Source organism: Colletotrichum paranaense, assembly GCF_030867605.1.
Source record: "Colletotrichum paranaense strain IMI 384185 chromosome Unknown Scaffold_5.1, whole genome shotgun sequence".
NCBI lineage: Eukaryota > Fungi > Ascomycota > Sordariomycetes > Glomerellales > Glomerellaceae > Colletotrichum > Colletotrichum paranaense.
In genome coordinates this window covers 2,408,453-2,432,637 of record NW_026848963.1, presented here as the reverse complement: position 1 = coordinate 2,432,637, position 24,185 = coordinate 2,408,453, and the positions used below count along the sequence as shown (strand labels likewise).

The 24,185-nt window shown below is 52.4% G+C and overlaps 9 protein-coding genes across 9 annotated transcripts; 3 read left to right on the top strand and 6 right to left on the bottom strand.

The window, feature by feature from the left end:
* Positions 1-51: 51 nt before the first annotated feature.
* Positions 52-1,879, bottom strand: CPAR01_07207 (carotenoid ester lipase; the record flags this gene model as incomplete). The annotated part of the gene is made up of 7 exons (XM_060491477.1): positions 52-623; positions 773-980; positions 1,035-1,090; positions 1,132-1,301; positions 1,350-1,470; positions 1,539-1,681; positions 1,857-1,879. The coding sequence occupies 7 exons, from the start codon at positions 1,877-1,879 to the stop codon at positions 52-54; spliced, it is 1,293 nt and encodes a 430-aa protein (XP_060350351.1).
* A 1,221-nt stretch (positions 1,880-3,100) lies between these two features.
* CPAR01_07206 (uncharacterized protein) lies at positions 3,101-4,466 on the bottom strand (the record flags this gene model as incomplete). Its single annotated transcript, XM_060491476.1, has 4 exons — positions 3,101-3,522; positions 3,587-3,660; positions 3,725-4,107; positions 4,173-4,466. 4 exons carry the CDS (start codon positions 4,464-4,466, stop codon positions 3,101-3,103), a joined length of 1,173 nt encoding a protein of 390 aa, XP_060350350.1.
* Positions 4,467-5,620: 1,154 nt separating this feature from the next.
* Positions 5,621-6,817, top strand: CPAR01_07205 (alpha/beta hydrolase fold-3 domain-containing protein; the record flags this gene model as incomplete). The annotated part of the gene is made up of 1 exon (XM_060491475.1): positions 5,621-6,817. One exon carries the CDS (start codon positions 5,621-5,623, stop codon positions 6,815-6,817), a length of 1,197 nt encoding a protein of 398 aa, XP_060350349.1.
* Positions 6,818-8,215: 1,398 nt separating this feature from the next.
* On the bottom strand, positions 8,216-9,927 carry CPAR01_07204 (ent-kaurene oxidase; the record flags this gene model as incomplete). Its single annotated transcript, XM_060491474.1, has 4 exons — positions 8,216-8,646; positions 8,705-9,307; positions 9,354-9,422; positions 9,477-9,927. 4 exons carry the CDS (start codon positions 9,925-9,927, stop codon positions 8,216-8,218), a joined length of 1,554 nt encoding a protein of 517 aa, XP_060350348.1.
* A 1,084-nt stretch (positions 9,928-11,011) lies between these two features.
* On the bottom strand, positions 11,012-15,670 carry CPAR01_07203 (uncharacterized protein; the record flags this gene model as incomplete). Its single annotated transcript, XM_060491473.1, has 8 exons — positions 11,012-11,082; positions 11,138-11,341; positions 11,407-12,164; positions 12,217-12,311; positions 12,365-13,265; positions 14,174-14,226; positions 14,289-14,855; positions 14,915-15,670. The coding sequence occupies 8 exons, from the start codon at positions 15,668-15,670 to the stop codon at positions 11,012-11,014; spliced, it is 3,405 nt and encodes a 1,134-aa protein (XP_060350347.1).
* Positions 15,671-16,643: 973 nt separating this feature from the next.
* CPAR01_07202 (uncharacterized protein) lies at positions 16,644-17,673 on the bottom strand (the record flags this gene model as incomplete). Its single annotated transcript, XM_060491472.1, has 2 exons — positions 16,644-16,875; positions 16,943-17,673. 2 exons carry the CDS (start codon positions 17,671-17,673, stop codon positions 16,644-16,646), a joined length of 963 nt encoding a protein of 320 aa, XP_060350346.1.
* A 730-nt stretch (positions 17,674-18,403) lies between these two features.
* CPAR01_07201 (FAD binding domain-containing protein) lies at positions 18,404-20,375 on the top strand (the record flags this gene model as incomplete). Its single annotated transcript, XM_060491471.1, has 5 exons — positions 18,404-18,436; positions 18,522-19,498; positions 19,540-19,885; positions 19,970-20,001; positions 20,165-20,375. 5 exons carry the CDS (start codon positions 18,404-18,406, stop codon positions 20,373-20,375), a joined length of 1,599 nt encoding a protein of 532 aa, XP_060350345.1.
* Positions 20,376-20,752: 377 nt separating this feature from the next.
* Positions 20,753-21,527, bottom strand: CPAR01_07200 (uncharacterized protein; the record flags this gene model as incomplete). The annotated part of the gene is made up of 2 exons (XM_060491470.1): positions 20,753-21,124; positions 21,177-21,527. The coding sequence occupies 2 exons, from the start codon at positions 21,525-21,527 to the stop codon at positions 20,753-20,755; spliced, it is 723 nt and encodes a 240-aa protein (XP_060350344.1).
* A 1,168-nt stretch (positions 21,528-22,695) lies between these two features.
* Positions 22,696-22,881, top strand: CPAR01_07199 (uncharacterized protein; the record flags this gene model as incomplete). Its single annotated transcript, XM_060491469.1, has 1 exon — positions 22,696-22,881. The coding sequence occupies one exon, from the start codon at positions 22,696-22,698 to the stop codon at positions 22,879-22,881; it is 186 nt and encodes a 61-aa protein (XP_060350343.1).
* Between the last annotated feature and the right edge of the window lie 1,304 nt (positions 22,882-24,185).

Genomic DNA, 24,185 nt, shown 5'->3' with positions numbered 1-24,185 from the left:
CACCTCAGGCCCGCTTTCCTTGAAGTTAGACGTCTCCAAGCCCTCTTCAGATTATCTCGGCCACTCGGCAAAGTCCAGACCATGGTTGTTGGGGTTCAGCGTGCGGATGAAAGAGATGGCGGTGACCTGGTAAGCCTGCGTATTCTTGCTCAACGCATACGGCAGACCGGCAAACATGTAGAACCGCACGTCAAAGGCATGGAATGATCCCAGCACAGGCAGGTGCGTCAACACGCCGAAGTCTGGCAGCAGGCCTGCCGACGGGATGCTCACGTCGGTGACGTAGTTCCAAACAGTCTGCTCCGAGACGTTGCAATGTGCTAGAAGGTTGCGTCGCTGCGCCTGGAAGCTGAAGTCGCCCACCACGGCGGCCAGGCGCTTGAACTTAGGCGTGACGGCATTGAGGATGCCTGTGCCGAAGGGGGAGCCTTTGGTGATGTCTGTGGGGTAGAGTTTCATGAGGCCGGCAATGTCGGCGTCAGAAGCCTTGGGCCACCAGATTGTCTGGAAGTAGTCGGCAAAGTCCTCATCCGAGAGAGTCTCGAGCTGAGCGAGGAGAGAGAAGAGCGTGCCCTCGTCGCGCATGTCGCCAGTGATCAGTGGCACCGAGGCCATCTTGCCGGCTGCGGCCAGACGGTGGGGAGAGTCCTTGAGGTGCTTCCCGTCGGGACGGAGGGTCCATGTCGAGGCAAGGGAATGAGGCCCGAGGACCAGTTAGAAGTATGTTGTTAGCACAATATCAAGATACGACTCATACCGACATTGAACTTACGCATTCCCTCTTCGTTGACGGAGGCCATGATATCGTCAAAGTCGGTAACCTTCAGACAAGCAATCTTGTCCGATGCATCTGCACATCCCGTCCTCTCGACCATGTGATCAAAGAAAGGCTGAGCCCTCTCAGCACTCTCAACCATGACCGGGCCACTAGACAAGGCCATGGCACCGCGGAACAAGTCAGTAGCGCCTTCGCCCTCGTCCTAGAGTAGATGCGCAACGACGGGCCAGCTACCAGCCGACTCGCCCATGATGACGACCTGGTCAGGGTCGCCACCAAAGTCAGCAATGTGCTTCTGCACCCACTGCATCGCTACCCGCTGGTCCTCGAGGCCGAAGTTGAGAAGCTCCAACCCTCCTCCATCTCCCGCGAAGCAGAGAAGCCAAAGGCATTGAGGCGGTAGTTTGCCGAGACGCCGATGATGGGCTGGCCCAGGTCGACAGAGGTCCGGACGAGGCCACCGACGTTGTAGTTGAGCAGCTCGCCGCGGATCACATCCGTCTCACTGGTGTCGGTGAAGGGGCTGCCAATCTCATAGCCGCCACCATGGATTCAAATCACCACTGGGAACTTGTCGCCCTTAGTGGTGCCAACGGGGGTCTGGACGTTGATGAGGAGGCAGTCCTCGCTGCGGGTTCGGCCGATGAGGTTGAAGACTGTATCGGCGAGGGCGCCCGAGGCGAAGGGAATGCCTTGGATGAGTTAGCACTGACACTTGCGGTGAAATTGTTGACATTTCTGTTGAATCATGGCCACGTACCCAAGAACTCCTGGATGTTCCCGTTCATACGCCCCGTTAAATTGGCGTAGCTGATCTCAACCTTGGGCTTCAAGGTTTCACGAGATGCGATGGGCTTCGCAGCAAATAGGGTAGAGTGGGATGCCGCAAGTAGGGCCGTGAGCCTAAGCTACTTGGACGACACAATAAATGAATAGAGTGACAGATGTGATCAAGGAATGTAGGTCGGAGTTGAGTATACTCAATCCGTCAGTTGGATATCCAACAATACAGAAACTGAACAAAATCAGTGCACCGCAGAGAGCAAAAGAATGAAGCTGGTTCCTGGATGATACTCACGAACGCTTGAATTCAAGGGGCATGATAGATGTATTCAATGAACTCAATCTGCTCCTCCACTTTCTTACGAATACACCGATCATTCCGGACCCTCACTGCTCGATTGTGATCATCCTGAGAAGTGTGAAAGAAGACTTCAATGAACGGAACTTGCCCCGTCCTACGGAGTACTATCCTTTCAATCCCCAATTAGCATAGGGCAAGGGCCATCATACTACGGGCATGCTTTTGGCTAGTCATGGCAAACGCTCAAAAAGAAATTCTTGTTGACGACCAGCGTTATTCCCTATCCTTAATGAAGTTGAGCCTGGTGACCGGGGACTTCTGGGTTAATATGTTGTCTGGGTAGGCCAAATTCCAATTTATCCCTTTTGAGCTAAATCCTTGGAGAATTGCCCAACGTGGACGACGATCACTGAGTTTGGATAATATCTACCCCTCTCAGGTCGATATCGGGCGGCGTATGGATTACATCGCTGCCACGTCGGCGTTGATTTCTCCGAAAACTCTCTCGAAAACTCTCCGGAGTTCGGATCAGGGGCCGACAGATGAAGGTTCAGCATTGCATGCCCCTTCAAGATGAGTACCAAGATGAGTCCTTGACTCCTTATCTCGATCTCTAGGTATAGTCTCTGATCACTGATCCAGTACATCTCGCAGTAACTGTGCATCGGCAACCAACGGAATGTCGATGCCCTCTGCAAACCCCTTGTACGAGTCTCAACATCGCAGGGCATCAAGTTGACCCCTGGCTGTCAATCTACGAGGGTGGACCACGCGGCACCGGGATGCCGCCGATATTAAAATCGGGAGCAACAGGCCTCCGTTGGTGGATGACAAAAAAAACTCTCTCAAGGGCACGGACGTGACTCTGGCCATGGGTTTGAAACTTTCTCCACGTGTTCATGCTCGAATGCGAAAAAGATGCCCAATCTGACACAGTCAAAACGTTATCCTGCTTGTGGATGGTGGAGAGTGTACGGAGTAGTCCCACCACATGAGGGCTGGCGGAGCAAGACAAAGTGCGAGGACACATGACTTGTTGTTATGTGAGCAAACTTGAAGCTGTTCGAGACGGGTCGAATATGATTATTCCAAAGGCGAGTTCTATCGCACAATCTAAGTAACTAAGGTATCTTCCAAGTTCCAATTCCCTCCAACGGTATCGTGTTCAGCGTTCAAAGACAAAAAGAAAAGGCTACCATCAGTAGAAATACAACAAATTACATGGTATCTTATAACACCTAAACATGCTGCCTCTCCTTTCGCTCTTCTTCCCACGTGACATCCCTCTGGACGACGATGGTGTCCATGGGCAAGTCCTCACCGAGAACGTCACGCTTGTTGCTGGTTCTGGTAGCCCCAGAGACCGAGTACTTCATGTTGCTACCGTGGTGCAGATACTCTTCGGAATCATTACCGGTAGTCAGACGCTCATGGTTCGCGGAGCGCTTGAAGTTGTGAGAGACGCCGGGGCGCGAGTTGCCGCCAGTACCTCCGAAGGTTGCAGGTCCGCCCGAGACTTGGTTGGATTTATGGTCCCGGGTCGACCACGGCGTGCCGTAACGGATTCTGCGGTAGACCGGAACGAGAGTGACGGCGCAAGCGCCGATGATGGCGATGTAGATCTCCACGACGGTGGCGGTCCACATAAGAGCGTATTGCTCTAATAGTTGAGCGAATTAGCGCCAAATGTTTCGTGGTTGAAGAAGATGCGGGTGTTTACGTACTTGTCATGTCTGTTACGCCTATTGAGTAGAGGGAGGCTAACGAGCCGAACCGCACCAGACTAGCAACCACCACACTGTCTCACTTTGTTAGGTTGTGCCCACAGACGCGTGTTCAATTTTTTTTCGAGGTCTACTCACAGACTCCCTAGCGCGAAAACGCAGCAGATGCCGACTCTCTTGCTCGAGCTAACCTGTAGCTTCATGGTCTCGCGGATCGGAAGCACAAGCGTGAGGATGTCGATTAGACTGTTGGCGATCGAGTTGCCAACGAAGTAGAGAATCAGATCGATGCAGGTACCCGCGCCTGGCTTCGTCGTTTGTTCCCACGTGTATGCAAGTGGGCGGCATTGCAAGCAGTTGGTGATCAAGATGGCGATGAGCCAACCCAAGCATGCTGCGGAGAGCGCGTAGATGCCCTTTTGCATGAACGGCGTGGGGAAGACGCGCCAGTAGAAGGCCAGCAGAGACAACTTGATCAATGGCGAGGAAAAGCCGTAGCAGAACTCGGCGACGACAACGCACTGCAGTAAGGGTTAGTTTTCCACGGCTTGACGGAGTGCTATAGGGAGGAAGAACTGCATCAAACCTTCAAGAACGTGATCAGCTGATTTGGGTCTTCAGCCATCACATCAACGATGCTTCGTCCCAAGCCGCCGTGGACCGTTGCCTCGATAGTCGTGGCACAAAAGGCATGGTTAATGATCAGACTGACCAACGCCAGCCAGTCGTCGAGACCCCATCCCAAACCCGTGAGCTTTCGTGCCCAGAATCGTCCGATACAGGTGATGGTGGCTATCACCGCAAGAACAACATTGATGGCGATGATTGCCGTGTCCGTGTGCGGATCGTCGCTGCTCGTCGATGTCGTCGTCGAAGCCATTTTCCTATTTAAACATGAAGCGTCCCTGGTCTGACCTGAGTCGTGTATCCGGTCAAACAGAGCAGATTCGCCAACAAACCCAACCAACAATTGTCAAATGTAATGACCAGAGCAGGAAGGTGACGAATATCGCGGGAATCGGTGGACGGTATTGTTTATGCACGATGAAAGCTCCTTTAGTGGCCCATGGGGGGCAGAACCAAAGTCCGGTCTCGATCCTTGGGATGCCGGGCGCGCCCCTCGCCGCGCGCCCCGTTGATAGACATCAGTCTAGCATCAGTCTAGAATGGTCAAACTTTGGAAACATGTCGTAATGCCTGTGCCCTCAGAGTGGTGCCGTCGCACGCTCGAGGGACAAGACTGCGAGAGAATTGCCCGTTGTAGGTTTGCAAAGTCGCATACGGGCCAATGCCGCGCATACTACCCTCCTAGCTGCTGGCCTCGAAGAGACCTGCTTGCCGGTGCAGAGATTCGTTTGTCACTTGGAGTTGCGAGTCAGGTGACGCCCACTCTCCGTGCTACTAGACTCCATTCAACTGTCCACTCCAACACCACACTCGAACGAAGGACATGACTCGCCAAGGCCCCTCAAGAGTCCACCATCACCAAATATTACCCTATCAAGAGGTATCAAATCGCGGGCTTCATGTCTGGCGCAGTATGATTGAGATTGATTTTGCATCGAGAATTGGATCTGAGCGGAGCCGCGTTGAAGAAATTCGACCTGTCAACCAGGTCCAGGTCGGACGGAATACTCCTTAGAAATGTCGAGCCTCACCCCTGGATGCCGGACTCTAGTCCCGAACTCTGAAGAAATCGTGGTTCGCGGAAACAGAAAAACATGCAGAGTTTTCATGGGTTTTCGCTGCCCCCAGCAAATTGCTTTCTCGAATGGGAAAAGGGAAGACGAACTATGCCTGAACTGTATCATTGACGATCGGTTACAGCATGTATTAAGCGCAGTTATCCTCTCGTCAGTATATCGCCCCCGTCTGATGGGCTTCTGCTGACTGCTTCCCCTTTTGTGACCCTGGTGATCGATCGACGTAGTTGTACCGCGGCTTTCATATACTCACTCGAAATCTCTGTAACTCTGTAACTTTCTACCAAGATACTCACCTCTTTACGTCGCAGTTACATAGCGATCACTCACGATGGCCGGCACTCAGGGAGGAAGTTTCCCTATTCTCTCCTATCAACCTCTACGCATCTTCTATCAGATCTTCGGCGCCCTCTTCATTCTCTTCCCCTGCTTGCCTATATGGGCCATCAAGGCGCTGATTCCCTCCTGCCGTCCTCACCCGAAATGGGGCTTCAAACAGGCCCTCATGGCGCGCTTGACGCGAAGCATCGTTGATCTCTACTCAAACGTAGGCATCACCGAGACTCATACCCTCAAACCAGGAAAGGAGGGCGACCGCTTCCAGACCGCCGACCCCTTCCCTTCAGATCTCTACCTCGGTCCTCTGGCCTCGAACTCTGATGTGAAGCCCACCACCGTGGGGGGCACTTGGTTCCCGGCCAAGCCGGACGTCGAGAAGGGCTTCGAAGGCAACGTGGTTCTGCAAATTCACGGCGGTGCCTTTGTGCTGGGTGACGGCCGCACGGGATATTGCGGCTTCATGGCAAACACGCTCATCGAAAAGGCCGGCGCCGGCGCTGTCTTTGCGCCTCAATACCGGTTGTCAGGCTACGGCAGCGGTTCCGAGGCGGCCGCGAACCCGTTCCCCGCTGCGTTGCAAGACGTCCTGACCAGTTACCTCTACCTGACTCGGACCCTCAATATCCCGTCCAACCGTATCGTGCTTTGCGGCGACAGTGCGGGCGGCAACCTTGTAATCGCCCTGCTGCGATACCTCGATACCTATGGACCGGACCTCGGAATTGCCATCCCTAGCTGCGCGGTGCTCATCGCCCCCTGGGTCAACCCCTTGGCCAGCTTGGGTCCGGATTCGGTGTACAAGCAGCATGAGCACTGGAGCACCGACTACCTCCCCGTCTCGTTCTTGCGCTGGGGCGCAAAGGTGTACTCGGCCGGCGTTTCTGATGAGAACATGCCGTATGTGACGCCTCTTGGCAACGCCTGGGGAACCAAGGTGCCTATGTTCGTGTCGATGGGTGAAGCTGAGATCCTTGAGACGGACGGTACTGCGTGGTGCCGGCAGATGCAGGAGGCTGAGAGCAGCGTCACAGTATCGTATGAGGAGAATGCTGTTCATGATACGCTGCTGATGGGCGCCATTATTGGCTGGACCGAGAGCGCACAAGCTGTGGCTACGAGAATCGGGGAGTTCTTGAGAGGGGTGCAGACCGAGGAGGCGCCTAAGGGGGCGGACGAAGCTTGCAGTTAAAAGACTGGCTCATTCTGTAGTAATACGTAGATGAATGTACATAGAAGTACAAGCATGCTAATAGTTAACAAAGAACAAGTTGAAAACATGATGCGTTCCCTTTGTGGTCAGTGATGAAGATCCTGTTTTGAGGGTGAACCCAACTAATAACGAAACGTTCTGCATATGGACAACAAATTCTAGCGGATCACAGGCTGCGGAAAATGCTTGCTCTGGTTCGAGAGCATAATGTGCTGAAGTCGGCTCTTATTGAAGTCATTCATGAATTATAAGATATATACAGGCATAAATGTGACAGGATTCAAAAAAAGATATCGCATCACTTCCCGGCTGCAGACTTAGATCCGCAAGGATTCCCCAATCTCATTCAGGTACGTGATCGCCTCTTCGCTTTAGTCGTCAGCCACAATCTCTGCGCCGGCCTCGCTCTACAGGATTATTGACCGACTGGTCGACTCATGTTGCGGCCAAGCAGGCACATCGCTCATGTTGTGCTTGTTAGGATCCAGGTTGTTGACGAACGCAATCAGGGTACCCATCATATGGCGCGAATTGTTCGCCGGCAGCGTACCAAAGAAGTTCAACACGACATCACTGGCATGGAAACTTCCCAGATACGGGATGGCCTCGAGCGCGCCACGTCGAGTCTCCGACGAAAAGAGTGGCGCCGGTGACGATCTGAGTTGTTACATGGCAGATGCCCACTGCCGAGGCGGGGATGGCAAGTCGTTGCAGGATGGCGTTAAGGAGTGGACGTCTGAGTTGGACAGACAGGACTTGGCTGTGAATGAGAAGCTGAGAGCAGGCTTGTCGTTCACGATAGAATAGAGACGGCTATGAGACGATATTTAAACACTGGAGCCAAGCCTCCCGCTGAGCCGTCATTATCCAAACTGACAATGGCTTCCTGCGAAGCCAGTTCCGGGAGGCCCTTAGGAAGCCCCGGAGGACTTCTGATGGAAGCCCCCGATACAGATTCATTGACCGGACAGTGACGCAAGCAAGCGGTCTAAGCGGCCTTATCTCCTGCGTGGGATAGGTGAAATATTGAATCGGTGGGGTGATATGGGCAAAAGCCAGAAGGAGGACGTTGGGATAGCTCTTGACTCGATTCCCTTGCCCAGACGGCCGGCAGGGTCAATCCCTGGTACCACATGGGATGACGCAGCGACGATGGCTCCCTTATCACGTACATCGACCCCGGCGGCAGGGACAAGATCCAGGAATAGTGCAACAACGGAGTCGCTGTGGTGACTTCCTCATGAATTTACAGAAAATGATGCCATACACGTAGTTGCGCCGTATCCTTTACTACTTAGTACTTTATCAAGTACCTGCCCACACTCTCTCTGTTCATGATCGACCTTTTCCCTGGATCCCGAGCAAAATCTCCTCACTTTACCACGCGTCAATGTCAATCTCCACATTCTGTCGCCTCGCGACAAAAGCCTTTGTACTACCCGACGATAAGGAAAGGCCGAATTCATGAATCGTATGCTCGAATCCACTGTCAAGCTTCCAGTCGTATTTGTGCAGCAAGTGACACAAGAGGACCTTGACCTCGTTGGAGGCAAAAAATCTCCCAGGACACGCGTGTAGGCCATGGCCGAATCCCATATGGGACACTGATGTGCTCACCAGATGAGCCTTGCTATCCATCTTGGGGTCTCCACGCATCCGGAAGAATCGATACCCATCAAACTCAAGAGGATCTGGATATACGTTGGGGTCCACCATCGAGCCAAGGTCTGCCATACAGCGGTCTCCCTTCTCAAGGACCAATCCACCAGGAAGCTTGACTTGGCTAGTGGCTTTCCGATTCATCGTCGCTAGGGAACAATCAGTCAATGTTGCTCAGGCACCTGAAAGGAGTTCAAAGTCACTTACCAGACGTTGTCGGCTTAAGTCTCTGCGCCTCCTTGATGACACTGTCAAGCAGCTTCATGTTGAACAAAGCAGACTTGGTCCAGCCCTCCTTCCGGAGGACCGCCACAATCTCAGCACGAACATCCTCCATCAACTGCGGTCTGACCATCAGTCGGAGCATCGTTTCCGTTGCGAGGTCAGTAGTGGTATGAATAGCCACAACAGAGAGACCAAGTTGGGCTCCTACTGGGTCAAAAGTACTGCCCTGAGCTTCTTCCATGACCCATTGAATCGCATCTTTGTACGAAGGCTCAGTCCTCCCCTCAGCCAAGGCTGTCTTCTTCTCCCATTCTCGCTTTTCCAGTACCGGATTAAGAACGCGTCGTGCCTCTGCAACTTGTTCTCTGAGTAGTCGGCATTGCGGAATAAAATAGCAGGCGATGTGGCGAAGATAATGAGGGTACTGTCGAAGGACTTCTGCGCTTGAGAAAGTGTTGATGCTATAAGAGCCAGTGATTTTGATCCATGCATCGTTTCGACAGAGTTCATCGCCAAGAAACACACGGGAAGATAGACGAGCGACAAGGTTGAGAAGCGCTTCTTGAAGCGGAATCTCACGCCAACCTACTTCCTTTAGCTAAGCCTTTTTCCATACCATAAAGTGGCTTACCTGTCGAAGTTCCGAGAATCAGGCGCGTAGCAAAGTCAGCTTCCAGCGACAGTGGTGCAGTGATCTCATCTTGACAAGGGATTGGTAAGCAAATGCACCTCCGACAAGGTGTACGAGACATACTGAGCATCTTGGTAATCTTCTTGTTGATCGTCTTGTGAAGCAACTGGTCCTTTCGGCCATCGAAAGTAAATCCCTCGAATCCGGGAATGTTGGGGTGAAAATTATCGACAAAGGCTTCGAGGAAGTCCAGAGATCGCTCATTGCGCATCTCATCGGCGTGGTGCGCCGGAATAACAATGAGATCCCCCAAGTCAGTGAACATTCGGTAGGGCTTGCCTTTGAAGGCCTCCCGAGCATTGGCCATCAGGCTTCGGGCATTGCTGACGAAGTGTTGTTTGGTCTTCTGGCCAAGGAAATCCCACTTTGGGGGCCGGTTGATGTAAGGGAGGTGGTCGTGGCGTCCTGGTATGGAGACATAAGCGAGTGTCAAGGAGAGGACGACAAAGAGCAGGCCGAGAGCTGACTGTTGCGGCTCTAGTGTGGCGAGCCAGCTGCTCCAGGATAGCGACATGTTGATGTTCAACGTAGTGGGTTTGGTATTGAAGTCAAGTTGTCCTCCAAATTGGTCGGTAGTTGGTAAGCGAGTTTGGGAAAACGATTGCTTTAGGGTTATTTTATACAACATTGATCGGAGTCCTATCACACCGCGACATCCCGATTGTTACTTGAGGTGCAGAGGTCGGCCCGTCCCTGGACCTACTACTGTCTTTATCAGGGGCTAAGATCTCCGTGTAAAAGGCCGGGCTGTATGTCATCGAGTGGAGTACCTTGGGCATCCGCTGCGTACTCGATGTCTGCTGTCAGAGGTTTTGACCGCCATGGTCCAATGAGTTCGTCGTATATATCATCGGAACTTGGCACTGCCATGTATATCTCCCTGTAACAAGGAAAACTCTGCTCTCATCGCACTTCAAGACTCCGTAGTCCGTACATACATACGAGCACGGAGAGTCACACCGGTGGGATTCAAGGTGGGGTCTGGAGCTGGCAATGCTCTTGATGGTTCTCACAGTGTACGTCAGTTAAGAGCTGCCATATCCCTTGAACTTGAGCTACCGGCCCTTTGTAGTTTGCCATAATGAGAACAGTATTCGTGCCATGTCGGTGGCATGTCTTAGCTCGGGTTCGTGTGACCGTTACGACGTTTGTTGTTGGGGCGGGATGGTTTTGTTGCCTAATTAGGCAATGTGGGATGGAGGGGGCTTTTGACAGGGGCAGATGGAACTTCGATATTCTCAAGGAACCGCAGGACAGGCAACCGGAATGAGAAAAAAGATAGCTGAAAGGGCCTGCCTGAGAGCCCTCCTTGTTTTCCTGCCGACCATTGTGTTATCTTGGTTTATCTTAAGCAAAAATGCCGTGCATAAGATACGCCCGTGATGTGTCTGCTTGTGAATTATTATATAAAGATGGAGACGTTGCTACGAGATGGAAACAGTACTAGTCAGAAGCGTGGTTTATTACCGAGAATAATTTCTGAGTTTTCTTTCCGCTTTGTATTCTTGACACGGTAGCATAGGCAAGTACTTAAGTACAACATAACAGCACCACTGCCGAACAGAAGACGGGCAACTACATTAAGTTGCTTTCTGCCTCTAGATACCCGAAGCGTCCTGCTCATACAACTTGGCAAGCTCGCGGAGAACCCAGCTCATACGTGGTGCGACTATTGATTGGGTTTCAGCAATAGGAAGTCAAGGATAGATTCGAGTAATACTCACCACCCCAAACCCAAGTATCGTCATATAGTCCAGCCCAGACACGAGCAAGATCCGCAGCGAGAGAACAAGATGGAGAACTATCAACGTCAATCTGGCTGAGAAGATGCCGAACGTTATCGAGGACCTTTGTTTCTTCTGGCGTAGTCTTTCCACTCGTAGACTGCAGACATTCGACCGTATGAACCCACTTCGTCACTAGAAGGGCTGATAAGGTCAGTACGAAAACGTCTTCTTCATGGCCAAAACTTCACGAAAGAATCAAGGCATACCGGCATCCCATCCTGCCAAAGCATGTTCAACACTCCACTTCAACGCCGCCGTCTTTTGCGTGAGCAAGACTCCGGCTCGAATGGGTATCGCAAAGCCTTCCAGAGCACAGTCGACAGCCATGGTCATGTAACCATCCCGCTCTTGAGCAGCGTCAAAGTAGCGTTGCAAGATGATTAGCATATCCTGGCTACTCTCCTGAAAGAGTAGCGAGCGATCTAACGATTGGAAGTTGATGAACGCTCGGCCGTACGAAACACGCAAAACGGCAAATGCGTTAAACAACAATGGACCGTCAGCTTCAGTCCACGTGCCGTCGTTGCCATCGCGTGTCTCGGTTAGCAGATCTCTGCACCTCGATAGAGCAGACTCTATCCTCTTGGCGTCAGACTGGTGGCTTTCTCGATAGCTTTGCGTCGTTCCGTAGCAGGCCTCTTTCCCGTGGGCGAAGAACCAAACGACGATGGCAACTTGGTGCATTACGATTGATGCTGCGAACGGCGACCACGTCCAGCTTGCATCTAGTCTTTCTTCCTGTGCGCTGTTACCAAATATCCAAGCTGTTGCTTGACGAAGACCTAGGGGCGAAGAAGGCAGTCGTTCTTGCAGAGACGACCTCCATTCAGAAGCACTCGTGGCATCCCATAGCTCATCTTCAGCGGGCATTTCAATGTTGCACTCCTCTAGCGCTGCGAAGCCTGGCACGATACCGTAGGCTATGACGAGAAGGTTACCGAGAACCATACAGCAGCACATGAGACTTGATGATGTCAGCCAGCGGTGAAGTCTTCGACAGGAATAGGTGCTCTCACCGCTTTATTGACTCATGTTCGACCCAAGAATGCCACTCAGAGAGGTTCAAGTTCATTGAACCAGGCTTTGCGCGGGCCATTCTTGACCGAAAATCCTGAGATGATCTGTAAGCGTGTAGAAGAAATATCTCGAAATCTGCACACGCACTGCTGATAGATGGCCACAGCCGACGAGAGCCTGACGTATCAACTGCGGCTCACTGCTGAAAGATGCGAAGAAGACGAGAATGAACCGCGTCTGGGCCAGTACCAGCGGCCCCTGGTTTGATGGCGGTGAGTCTCGAGGTCTCGCCCAGTCATCCAATAGTTCTGGGATAGCCTGGAGTCGCTCAAAGTCTATGCTCGCGAGGACACGTTCGGCTGTAAGATAGAGCGATGAGGCCATCTTTCTCTGAAGTCTGTGGAGGGCACCTATGGCGCATATTCCTAGGACTAGTGGACTAGGAACCTTCTCTAATTCCAGAGTCTGCAGGTGTAGGAAGGGAAAGTGTATGTGGAAGGCATCCACGTAGGAATTGAAGTATTGCTGCAAGCATGTAACGGGTGGTAATTGAAAGTCCCCAAGCTGGGCTTTGGTGAGGTGTAACTCTATATCAGCCAAGCAGTGAGCTCTCATCTCTTCTGTGAAAACGACTTTGTGGTTCTTCGCCGTCGTTGACTTGAGTATCCGTGGTGACCACCTTCGTCGAGGCCCAAGGGCGCTTTGGCTTATTGTATGTCCTTGCGATAGCGTTGGAATTTCTTCTCCCCTATCCGAAGGATTGCTTTGGTTGCCTGAAGGATTGCTTTGAGGCAAACTTGGTACTGGTGGCTGGAGCTGCTCGGGAACATCCTCGAGTACTGGAAAGGCGAAATGATCAAAGGTTCTACCTAAGAATGGATCGAAGAACTCGAGCGAAATATCGCTGAAGTCAAAACTCTCGACTTCGGACATGATGTCATAACCAAAGTGAGGATTATCCCCTAATACATCTGGCCCGTCGACATTTACCGAAGGTAGGCTGCCTTCAGATGACATCTGATTTGATGGTCCTGTGTGGCCCTGCAAACTTTGATTCTGTTCATTTGGAGTTGCCATAGACGTTGGTTCATTAACTTGGGCATTTCTTGAGGATGACTTCTCTGAAGTAGAGGTTGCACCGGATTGCGACAGGTCTCGGTGAAAAGTCTTTTCATGGCGAGTAACCAGATCACTAGCAAAGACATCGTTAGTAGTGAAGTGTTGTTCGAAATCCCAGCCCAGACAAACTCACTTGCGAGCGAAGCGTCGGCTGCATATGCGGCAAGAGAACGGCTTCCCTTGTGAATCTACTTGTCTTTAGCCGAAAATCCAGACTTTTCAGAGAGGTCAACCCAACGGCCTCGTTCATGGCGATTGCGATGCTCGCTCCGCTTGAACGTCTTTGGACAGATCCGACATCGGTGCTGAACTCCTGCCTCTTTGCGGAAAGAGATGACAGACATTCCAGGAGCCGTTGAGAAGGCCATAGCCGAGATACGCGGTCGATGAACTGGGGGGATTCGCTTCTGCGTGACGTTGGCTCGATTGTCCACCAAATGCGTCGAGTAAGAGTTTGAAGGTCAAAGTGCCGGTGACGAAAGGACGGACTGTTTAAGCCTCCGTGTCCGATCCTTGGTGCCTCCACAAACCGGGGCCGGCGGGCGGGCCGCTGCAGGCTAATGACGCGCGGGGTAATTGTCCGAGTAAGTCATGCGCACGATCTATGTAAGTCGACGACTATGCAGTAGACAGGGGGGATTTGACGTTGTATGTCAATGAGAGGAGTCGATACAAATTTCTGTTTTACGTGAATTTTACTAAGGGCTCATCTTTCATTGCCACAGCGAGGATAATGAGATGATTCTGTATGGAGATATGAGCTAGAGATCCACCATGCAAACATTTGATGCCCTTCTTGACCAGCTGAACCAGTGATCCTTATGTACGCACACCTACTTCTGAATTGAGTGTCGTCTCTTGTCCTCCTTGTACGGCGCAACCTGCACTGTCTGTATCTCATATTAGCTTACTATACTCGAGCCGCGAGAAAATACATGGTGTCTGTACTTACCGCCCTGATGATTTTCACGGGAGATCCTTCAGATCCCCATTTCACCTCAACAACTGTCCCTGGAGCAGCATGCTCCTTGGCAACAATCCCCAGTGACACCATCTCCTTGAACCAGTAGCTGTAGCACCGAGAAACAGCGCACCCGATCGTCATGCCTTCGTGCAGAACAGTACTGCCAACAACATTGCCAAGCAGGCTGCGAGGCATTTCCATATACTCAAAGGGCTCCGGCCGAAAGAGGGACGCAAAAACGTCAGTCACATCTTCCGCGTTCCAAATCAGCGTCACTAGCTGGTTCGGTGGGCTGTCTTTGAGCTTGAGAAGAGCGTCGCGCCCGATGAAGTCGTGGTCAAAGTTGATGAGCCAGCCCCAGTTCAGGTCGAATGGCGTGAAGTGGTAGGAAATAGGGTCTGCGCCGTGACTACCGCTGGCCTTGGAGAGATAGTGGTCAAAGTCGAAGCCGATATCTCGCGCGAATTGTCGGAACTGGAGAAGTTCCTGGTCGTCTGCGGGCGCGTGTACAGCCGGAATGAAGTCTGCGGCCGGAGTCGCAAACGCGGCTTCAACCTAGAAGGCATGTGTCAAGAGAAGTTGTTGATGGGGAGCATGGGGCAAAATTTACTTACGTGATTCACCATCTTTGCGCGAGCACCCAGTTGCCGGATATTGTGCTTCTTGCCAGCGTCTACGATAGAACCGTAAATCTTTTTGGCATCCTTCGTTGACCCCCAAAGCTCAAAACCGAGTTCGCCGGATACACCTTGTCTCAGACAAAGGAACTTGCTTCCATCGATCGAGAGCTCCTTGTAATGCATAAACTTGATATCCCGGACACCCTTGTCCGTCACCTCATCCAGCAGCTGGACACTCCGAGGACCTTGAATTTGAAGAAGGAACCAGTCATCAGTGACCAGTTGCAGAGTGGCATCAAACTTCTTTCTGCCCTGTTGGAATTGGTACACAAGCCAAACCGTCCCGGGACCGCTAGTGAACAGGAAATCATCCTTTCCGAGCATCAAAACCAGACCCTCGCCAACGACGGACCCATTATCTTGACAGAAGATGGCATGCTTCGCTTGTCCAGGCTTGAAGTTGGGCCAGCGGTTGGTCGAGATGTATTCGAAAAAGGCTTGCGCTTCCGGGCCGGTGACGCGAGCTTTGAGCAGCGGCGACCAGTCGCCAATATAGCAGTCCGTCTTCCAGGAGACGCTCTCGTCGATCCAGCCCGAGTATTCGTAGGCTTCAAAGGTTGGACCGAAGCGGGACCAGGTATTGACGCTCGGGTCTATAGGAACGGCGGGGGCCAGGGGCACGAAGTGCTTCTCGCTTCCGTCATCCCACCAAGGTTGTGTTGCTTTCTGAATCTGAGAGTTGGACGCCATCTTAAGGTTCAAAGAGTTGTTGACTGGTGTGAGGATTACGCTTTGGACTAATTACTTCTTTGCTATCGTGGGTTCTCTTCATTCTTGTCTTATCGTATCGGCACGACTACACTTTATGCCTGACACTTTCGATAACTGCGTCCACTCAAGTCCTCTCCACTTAGTGGTATAGGATGAAGTCATCAATTTCCCGCTGCTGTGCACAGCACGGTGGGTTGAGGAATTGAAACGTGAACTAACACATCCCAATTAGGCAATGTGGGATGTGGTGTGGGATATCTCCACCACTGAGATGCTACTCCACTTTCTTGTCAGGGGGTTGATGACTCCCGATATTGGCGACGGACTTGGATGTTGCCGAACATTGCGGTCACTTTTTGAATCACATTGCAGATCCTTTGTGTTGCACTGTAAGTTCTTGGCCAAAGGCGACGGGATCTACAGCATTGAATGGTTAGTCCATCGAAGCGAGTTAAGTTGTCGCTGGCACTGATGTTGATGTCGGGGGCCCGGCCGCCGTATGTCAGTCAACCTATGGTATGGCAAGACTCAGAAAAGTTGAAACCGATCTTCAAGAGAAACGATCTTGAAGAAAAGAAATTGTGTGCGTATGCACTAGATTCGATGGCATTTCTTTCTAAAAGTTTTTTATCACCAGATTTTTGTTGTAATGAGAATCTGCAGATGAAACACTCGGGTATATGCACATATATGGCCAGTAAGTCGTGCTCCTCAACAAAAAGACTTACGGCAAAGTGCCTATCTTAAGGTCCAGCCAACCTGAACTTGTACTTTGGAAAAGAGTCATTGAAAAGGCTTCAACCAAGCCGAGTCTCTCTCAATCTTTCACTAGTAACGTGCTAGATTTGGTCTGGCGATATGATACCACAACGTAATCGAAGTTTTCAAGTCTACTTGTACTACTACGATCTCAAATTCAAAATGGGGTTCCCATTTGCCAATATCATCTATGTTACTCGTCTTTAATAGATTGCTGTCTTGCTTTAGACTCCCTCAAGACCTTGACCTCCTCTTCCGAAACCAACACAAAATCATACGTCAAAAGCCGCGTCGACGGCCTCACACCGTACTTCTCAGCCATCCCATCAACATCCGAGACAGTCTTCAAGTCCACAATAAGCGACTCCTTGACTCCAAAGACCGCATCCGACCTCTCAAACGGATCTCCACGAAGATACAACGCTCTGTGTCCGCGTCAGAAAGAAACCCCAATATCAGAGTGAACATGCCAAAATGCCAAAGAGAACTTACGTGATGAGACGGTCATATCCAGGCTTATCGAACATGAAATGAAAGTGACTAGGCCGGTACCGGTGCCTCCCCAACGTCGCCAATAACCTCCCGACAGGCCCATCCCCCGGAATCGGATACGGCACCGGCACAATGGCCCGAAAAAAGAACCCTCCCCCCTCATCGCTCCTGACGACCGCCCGTCCGTCGGGGTTCTCGTACCCGTCATACTGAACATCATAAAACCCCTTTGAATCCGTCTCCCACACATCAACCTTAACCCCCGGAATCGGCACCCCTTGCGTGTCCCTGACCGTCCCCACAACAAGCATCGGCTCCCCATCCCCATCCCTCGAAATCATCTCCCCGTGCGGGACGTCCTTCGCCTCGTGGGTGTGAAACGGGCCGAGGACGGTGCCCTCCGTCGCCCCGATACCGGGCGGTTTCGGGTGGTCCAGCGAGTCGACGAGGAGGGAGAGGCCGAGGACGTCGGAGAGGAGGACAAATTCCTGCCGAACGGAGGTGCAGGTCTTACCGACGTCTGTGAGGAAGGCGGTGGCGGTCTCCCATTCTGCGGTGGTGAGGTTTGTTTCGCGGGCAAAGTCGTGGAGGTGGGTGACGAGCTTGTCTAGGAGAAAGCGCGTGCGGATGTCGGCGCATTTGGAGTTGATGGCGTGGACGTTTTCTGTGATGTTGGATATTGTTAGGTCTTTGAGGGGTGGGTGGGAGAGATCTATCTCGGAGAAGTCCATTGTGGCGGTCAGGAGTGTATGAGGTGGAGATCGACGTCGGATACGAGGTCTTGTTGGAAGAAGGCAGACGAAGAGCAGCTCGAACATATCATAAGAGTATATCAAAGTCAGCTCGAAACTGAATTTTTCATGATCCAGCTAGAACAGGCCTTGAGAAACTTGGTCTACGCACCGTCCTCCCGCACTTCCGGGCAGGAGTGTGTGGGGAGGTTTGGCGAAGTGAAAAGATAGACATCTCACATAACCAACCAACGGAACACAAATTGCTCTTTCATTGCAGAGAAAGCTCAGTCTCTGTTCATCTCGATTCGTTCTAGACCTCCAAGCTACCTCACAGCCCCTCCCCCCTCCCCGCGACTAATCAACACTACCCGCCCCCGGACATCATCCCACTTCGTTACCCCACAAAGTCGTACGCCCGTGGGCATCCCACATAACCCGTTCTCTTGCTGACGACTCTCAACCAAGAGGACAAGAAGGGGTTATTGACGTCAAGTACAAGGAGACACTTAATTGCCTCCACCAGACTGACTTTATGTGACATGGGATTGATTCTAGAAAACTCGAATAACAATAACGATTATAATTCATCGCCAAACATCCCATTCATGAGGAGCAGTAACAGAGCAGATTTCGTATACCAAAGCCGTGAATAGTGTTTCTCTCAAAGAAGCCTTTGCCAAAGCATCTACTAAATCAGACCCTCTCATCCACATCCAACTCATCAAACATGGCATCTCAAGACCACCATGGTATCAAAAAGGTAAAACCAACATCATCACACCGCAAATCCCCCATATCCAACCCTTCCTCTCTACCCTACACTTCAACTAACCCTCCGACCCCAGGTAATAGTAATAGGTACAGGCCCAACAGGCCTCCTCCTCTCCCTCCTCCTCGCCCGCCACTCCATCCCCGTCCTCCTCCTCGACAAATCCACCTCCCTCGACACCCAGCCCCGCGCAACCCACTACGCCGCCCCCGCCAACCGCGTCCTCTCCCGCGCGAACCTCCTCGCCCGCGTCAGGCAGCACGGCATCGAAGTAGGCGGCGCCCGCTGGCGCAAACCAGACGGCACCGTCCTCGCCAAGATCGAGAACAGCAGGCTCGGCGCGGAGAACCCGGACCGGATCTCGTGTCTGCCGTTGAACGCGCTGTGTAAGATTGCGCTGGAAGATCTCGAAAAGGAGCCGGCGGCGGAGGTGAGGTGGGGGTGTGAGGTTGAGGGGATTCGGGAGGAGGAGAGCCGGGGGAAGGCGGTGGTTGTTGTGAAGACGGAGGAGGGGGCCGAGGAGCTGGAGGCTGATTATGTTGTTGGATGTGATGGTGCGAATAGCATTATCCGGAGACAGCTGTTTGGGGACGAGTTTCCTGGGTATACGTGGGACTTGCAAATTGTCGCCACAAACGTGAGTAGAAACTCCATTTCCTTCCTGATAGAGAGGCCAGCAGCAGAAAGGCAAACAGCCCCAGAAGCGAATAGGATGCTAAACACACAGAAACAAAAGGTCTACTACGACTTTGAAAAGTACGGCTGGAAAGACTCCAACTTTGTCATCCACCCAACAGACTACTTCATGGCCGCCAAGATCCAAGACGACGGCCTCTGGCGCGTCAGCTACGGCGAGGTTCCCGGCCTCAGCCACGACGAGTACCGTGCCCGCCAGCCCGCGAAATACGAAACCATGCTGCCCGGGAACCCAAAGGCCAACGACTACCGAATCGTCAACTTTAGCCCCTACAAGGTACACCAGCGTCTCGCGCCGCGGATGCGCGCGGGGAGGTTCATCTTGGCTGGGGATGCTGCGCACTTGTGTAACCCGTTGTAAGTGCCCTTCGTACCCATGACCCAAATGGAAGACAAAGGGGGAAGACGAAAAAAGAGAGAAAGGAAAATCCTGCCTGGCACCCATCTAACCTCTCGGCCCTCGGCCTCCACAGCGGCGGCATGGGCCTCACGGGTGGCATCGTCGACGTAGGCGACCTCTTCGACTGTCTAGCTGGCATCCACGACGGCCGAGCCGACGATGACATACTCGACAAGTACGACCGCTACCGACGAGAAAAGTTCAACCAGTTCACGAACCCGGTCTCCGAGGCGAACCTCAAGAGGATGGCCTCGGACCCGGACGAGGTCGAGACCAACGACCCAGGGATTGTCGCCATGCGTGAGGCGGACAAGACTGACGAGGCTGCCGTCACGTTCCAACTGGTATGATTGTTTGTTCTTTCTTACCCTTATTCTCTCCTGGCTAGCTTTTGGCGGAGTGATGATCTGATATGCCAACTTGTATAGGGTATACTGGGGCTTGCCCATGATATGACGCAGTATTATAAGAAATAGTAACGGCCGGGGTGAGAGACTTCTCAACTATTGGATTCGCGATGCTTCAAAGGCAGACTTGGAAAGATGTGATCTGGACTACGTAGAGGGGTTGGGATGGAGAGACGCGCACCGCCAACTCAAGTTCAGGCTCTAGACACACATCAGTACATATGCATTGGTCGTTACAGATAACTACTTGGTTGCTATTGCCAGTGCCCATTGTTCCGGGACCCAATTCAACGCCTACATATATGATATGCTGTGTCAACCATCATCTGGAGAGTCACCAGTGCATCCACCCGTCCACAGAGTAACCGTCGTCTCGAAGACGGAAATAAGAGCCTTCGAGACGAAGCCTGAGCGTCTGACCAAGTAGGACCGCCAGCCACGATGCTGCCTATCCTGATGGCTCGGAGATCCAGAGTACCACTATGGCAATCCAACCACTTGATTGCGTTGCGACACGAGCTTCCGTCGTGTCCGTATGCACTGGCATATCAGTGTGGTATCATCCACGTAAGATTTGCAGCCTAAGCCAAGCTCGGCCAAGGTTTCCACGTGCCGGCGATGATCATGTCGCTCGTGCGGAATCGATCTTCGAGCTCGGTGACTTCGTCATTCGTCGAATGAACAAGAGCGAGTAAGAATGAAGCAAAGAAATAGTGTGTTCGTTCCTGAAACAGTACCTCACTCGAACGACAGTGACATGAAGTGATCTAGCGTACTAAACTACAGAAACTAACACTGGACGTATTACCCACCTGCGGATTTGGGGACCGACAATGCAACGGCGGGTAAATACAACCTACGCAATGCGCAAAGATTGAAGGAGAGTAAGTCCTGTCGCCGACTTGGGACCGAACTTGGGATGGTCCTTGCAGTGGGGGGCCGCCGCGGACGTGCGAGGACCGAATATACGGCGCTGACAGCAGGCGACGTTGTTTCGAGGGACACGGAGAGGTGGCTCGCCGAGATGATCTGGAGAATTGCAGCTCGCTTCAAACGCAATGCAAGATTCGACATTATCGGCCGATTATGGAGAGGGATTGGTGATCTACTGATCGACGGAGCCGGCTCATCTTCAAGAGGATCCTGATCCCGGAGCTGCAAGATGGGAACGACTGCTTTTGAAGAGTGAGCCGAGTTGTCAGACTTTAGAAAGCTGCTCTAGTCTTACGAAACCACGCGCTATTCTCGGCCTGTGGCCATCGTGTAACCCCAATTGGCTTGAAAAGATTGGCTGATTGACCGAAATCTTCGTTCCTTGACGCGAAGGGTTGACACGCCAAGAAAGGGGCCTTGAAGGCACCCACGCCCTGTCGCAATGCCGGTTCGCGGCGAAGGGGCAAAAGCTGGAGACGTTTGAGCGATCCGCCGAAGAATGTTCGTCATGCAGGCAGGCCGTGGACTTGCGGAGTGCGAACAGGTTGCGCTTTGACACGTTGACTTGACGTCGGAGGTGAAGAAGGGTCGTGAGGGTCTTCTTGACGAACGCCGACTGGCACGACGGCAAGGAAACTAATGACATGGAAGCTCTGTCGGTGTGTTTTAGGTTTTGTCAGTTTAGCGCGAACATCAATCAGGATGGGGGCCGCCAGTGTTGGAGATTGAGTCGCTAGAAGGCGGGCTTGGATGCGAGTGGGAATGGGGGCCGAGCCCGCCCTTACTCGAAGGGGGAACTGTTGGCCAGTGAAGCAGGGAGAAGGTCGTGTTCCGCAAATGCATAGATTGTAAGCAAAGCCGTTGGAATGTCATTGGAAGTGACCAGCGATCCCGCGGGGGGATGCAGCTTGCGGTGGTGTGGTGGACTGGTGATGGTGGTGGCCGGGACACCTTCTCCCGTCGAACTCCTTGCCTACTTGTACAGTACACTAAGTCAATGACGCCCGTACAAAGGCGGTGTGTTGCAGCGTCTGTTGTAGTGCAAAGTTTCTGGAAATCCAATGGTTCTTGGGCGAAGCGATTGGTAGAGCGTGAGACCTCCATTACTGAGCCAGGTCGTCAGCAACGCGTCGGTGTCGACTCCGCCGTCAAAAGGGCTGGTGGTGTCACAGACCTGCAGGTCCAAACACGGACAATTAATTACCATCGCTAATAAGACGTCGGCATTTGGGGGCCAAGCAGATCTCTAAGATGAGAGAGTGCCTCACTGCCTGGTCTCATATTCGAATTTTTAGAGAGAAATGGCAATGAGTGCCACTGTCGCGATGATCTGTCGCATTGCTCGAGTGGAACATGAGGGTCCTGGTTGCCCGGGGCTCCTGGAATCATGATTCTGACATGAACATCTTTTCTAAAGAAGGGCGCAAACACCGTAGATGACTTGGTAGCGAGGGGCAAGGGACTGTCAATGTCATAAGCCTCGTGGTGCTCGACGGTCCCTCGCATAGCAGGCCCGCGAGACCTAGACACACAGACTATGTTCCATCCCGCCGTCCTGTAATCCCACGATGGACACTCGCTCCGCTCGCAGGCCGTCAGGTGTGGGAGCTTGGGACTCGGGAGGGGAGAGGCTTTAGTGATGTTAACCACTGGTAGGAGGGTGTCGAGGCAAGCGAATAAGCGATGGGCACGAGGTGGCGGAAAAGGTGGCGCAATCCAGCGTATGGCACGGGCCTCTGGATGCTAAAAGTTGGTGTCTGCATCGATTCAGGGGAAGTCCATGGGTATCTGCATGTGCTTTCAAGTGGGCGCAAATGAGTGGGCGTATTCGCGGCGTGAGAATGGACGCGATTGGATCGAGGGCGGCCGAGGTAGCGTATGTGTGGGCGGGAAGAAAGGCAAATGTCAAGCTCGCGACAATAATAGCCACGATAAGACGATTCGACGAATGGGATATGGCATGTTCGTTGTGGAAGGGAAGCTGGCGGATTACCGGATAGTCGTCTTTGTAATGGCGAAAGTTGCAATCGCGTTTGGTTCTGACGTTGAAATGTGTGTGTGCGTGTGTGCGTTGTTGGTCTAGTTGATCCACCATCCAGCTTTTGCTGGTCACTGCTTTTCCTGGTCTAGGATGGACAGCTTTCCTTCTCGGAACGCGGAGGTGTCAAAGTATCCGCATCGTGAGGTGAGATTGTCGTCAAGGAACGGACGGCCCCGAGAACGACGAATTGGTAGAGACACAGGCGGTATCCGTGGATGTTGGTTTTGATAGATGAACATTGTCGGTCCCGCAGGATGTTGAAGTCGTATCGGTAATGAGCATCCGCCATGAGCAATGCCAGCCACCCAGCGATGGATCTGTAGGACTGTGAAGGACTCCGTACCGCGTCTTGCACCCAATTGACGGTTGACCAAGCCATCAGCCATCAGCCCCTGGCGACGGCTTCACGAAGGCCGACGGTGGTGTCTGGGATCCCCTTGGGATTGGCTTCTCCTTTGGGACAAGAGCAATGGTGGGATGGATGCATCTTGCATTACCCCTGCAGCCCTGTCTCCTCTTGTCCCGTTCTTTTCTGGACACTTCTGGTCTTTGTGGTGGAAGAATGTAAGGAAGGATTGGAGGGGACAGTGCAGGGTGGTGCCCGTCAGAAAAGGAGGCTAGTCAAGGGCGGCAAGCCTGCCGTTGGTCGCGGTGTCAAGGTGTCTGGCGCTTGTGGTGGTGTCTCGTGTCTCGCAGGCCAGCCATGTTTTGGGGTGCCACGACGGCGTCCAAATCCTACACTGCCATGGCGTAGGTAGGCTCTCCCAGTCTAGGTATTGTGTAAGGGTCAACGGTAGAAGGTTATATCGATGATGGTTGTGGCAGATTGTTTCTTTTGCATTGCTCATCTGGCTCGGTTTCCATCATCCATGGCGCGAACGCGAAGCGAAGCGGTTGTCTTCGAAAGAGCCCAATGGCGTTCTGGAAATGAGGATGGCAATGATTGGTGGGATTGAGGGCGGTTGGAGAGAACAGGACGTGCTCTGCAGAGAGGGATTGAGATGAAGCGGTTATTCCTTTGTTATTTGCGGGCGGTCAAGATAACGAAGGTGAGTGAGTATACTTGGTCACAAGTATCGGTAAGCCGGGAAAGCAGAGTGATAGATCACTCTATAGACAGTAAAAAGAGAGTGACAGAACATGGAGAAAAAAAGGCAATAAAACAATACTACCAAAAACAAAAGAAGAAAGGAGGGGTTCACTGCCAACTGGGGGCAAAGGAAAATGGCAAAAGCAGTGAAAAAGGAGAAACCCTGCAGTTGC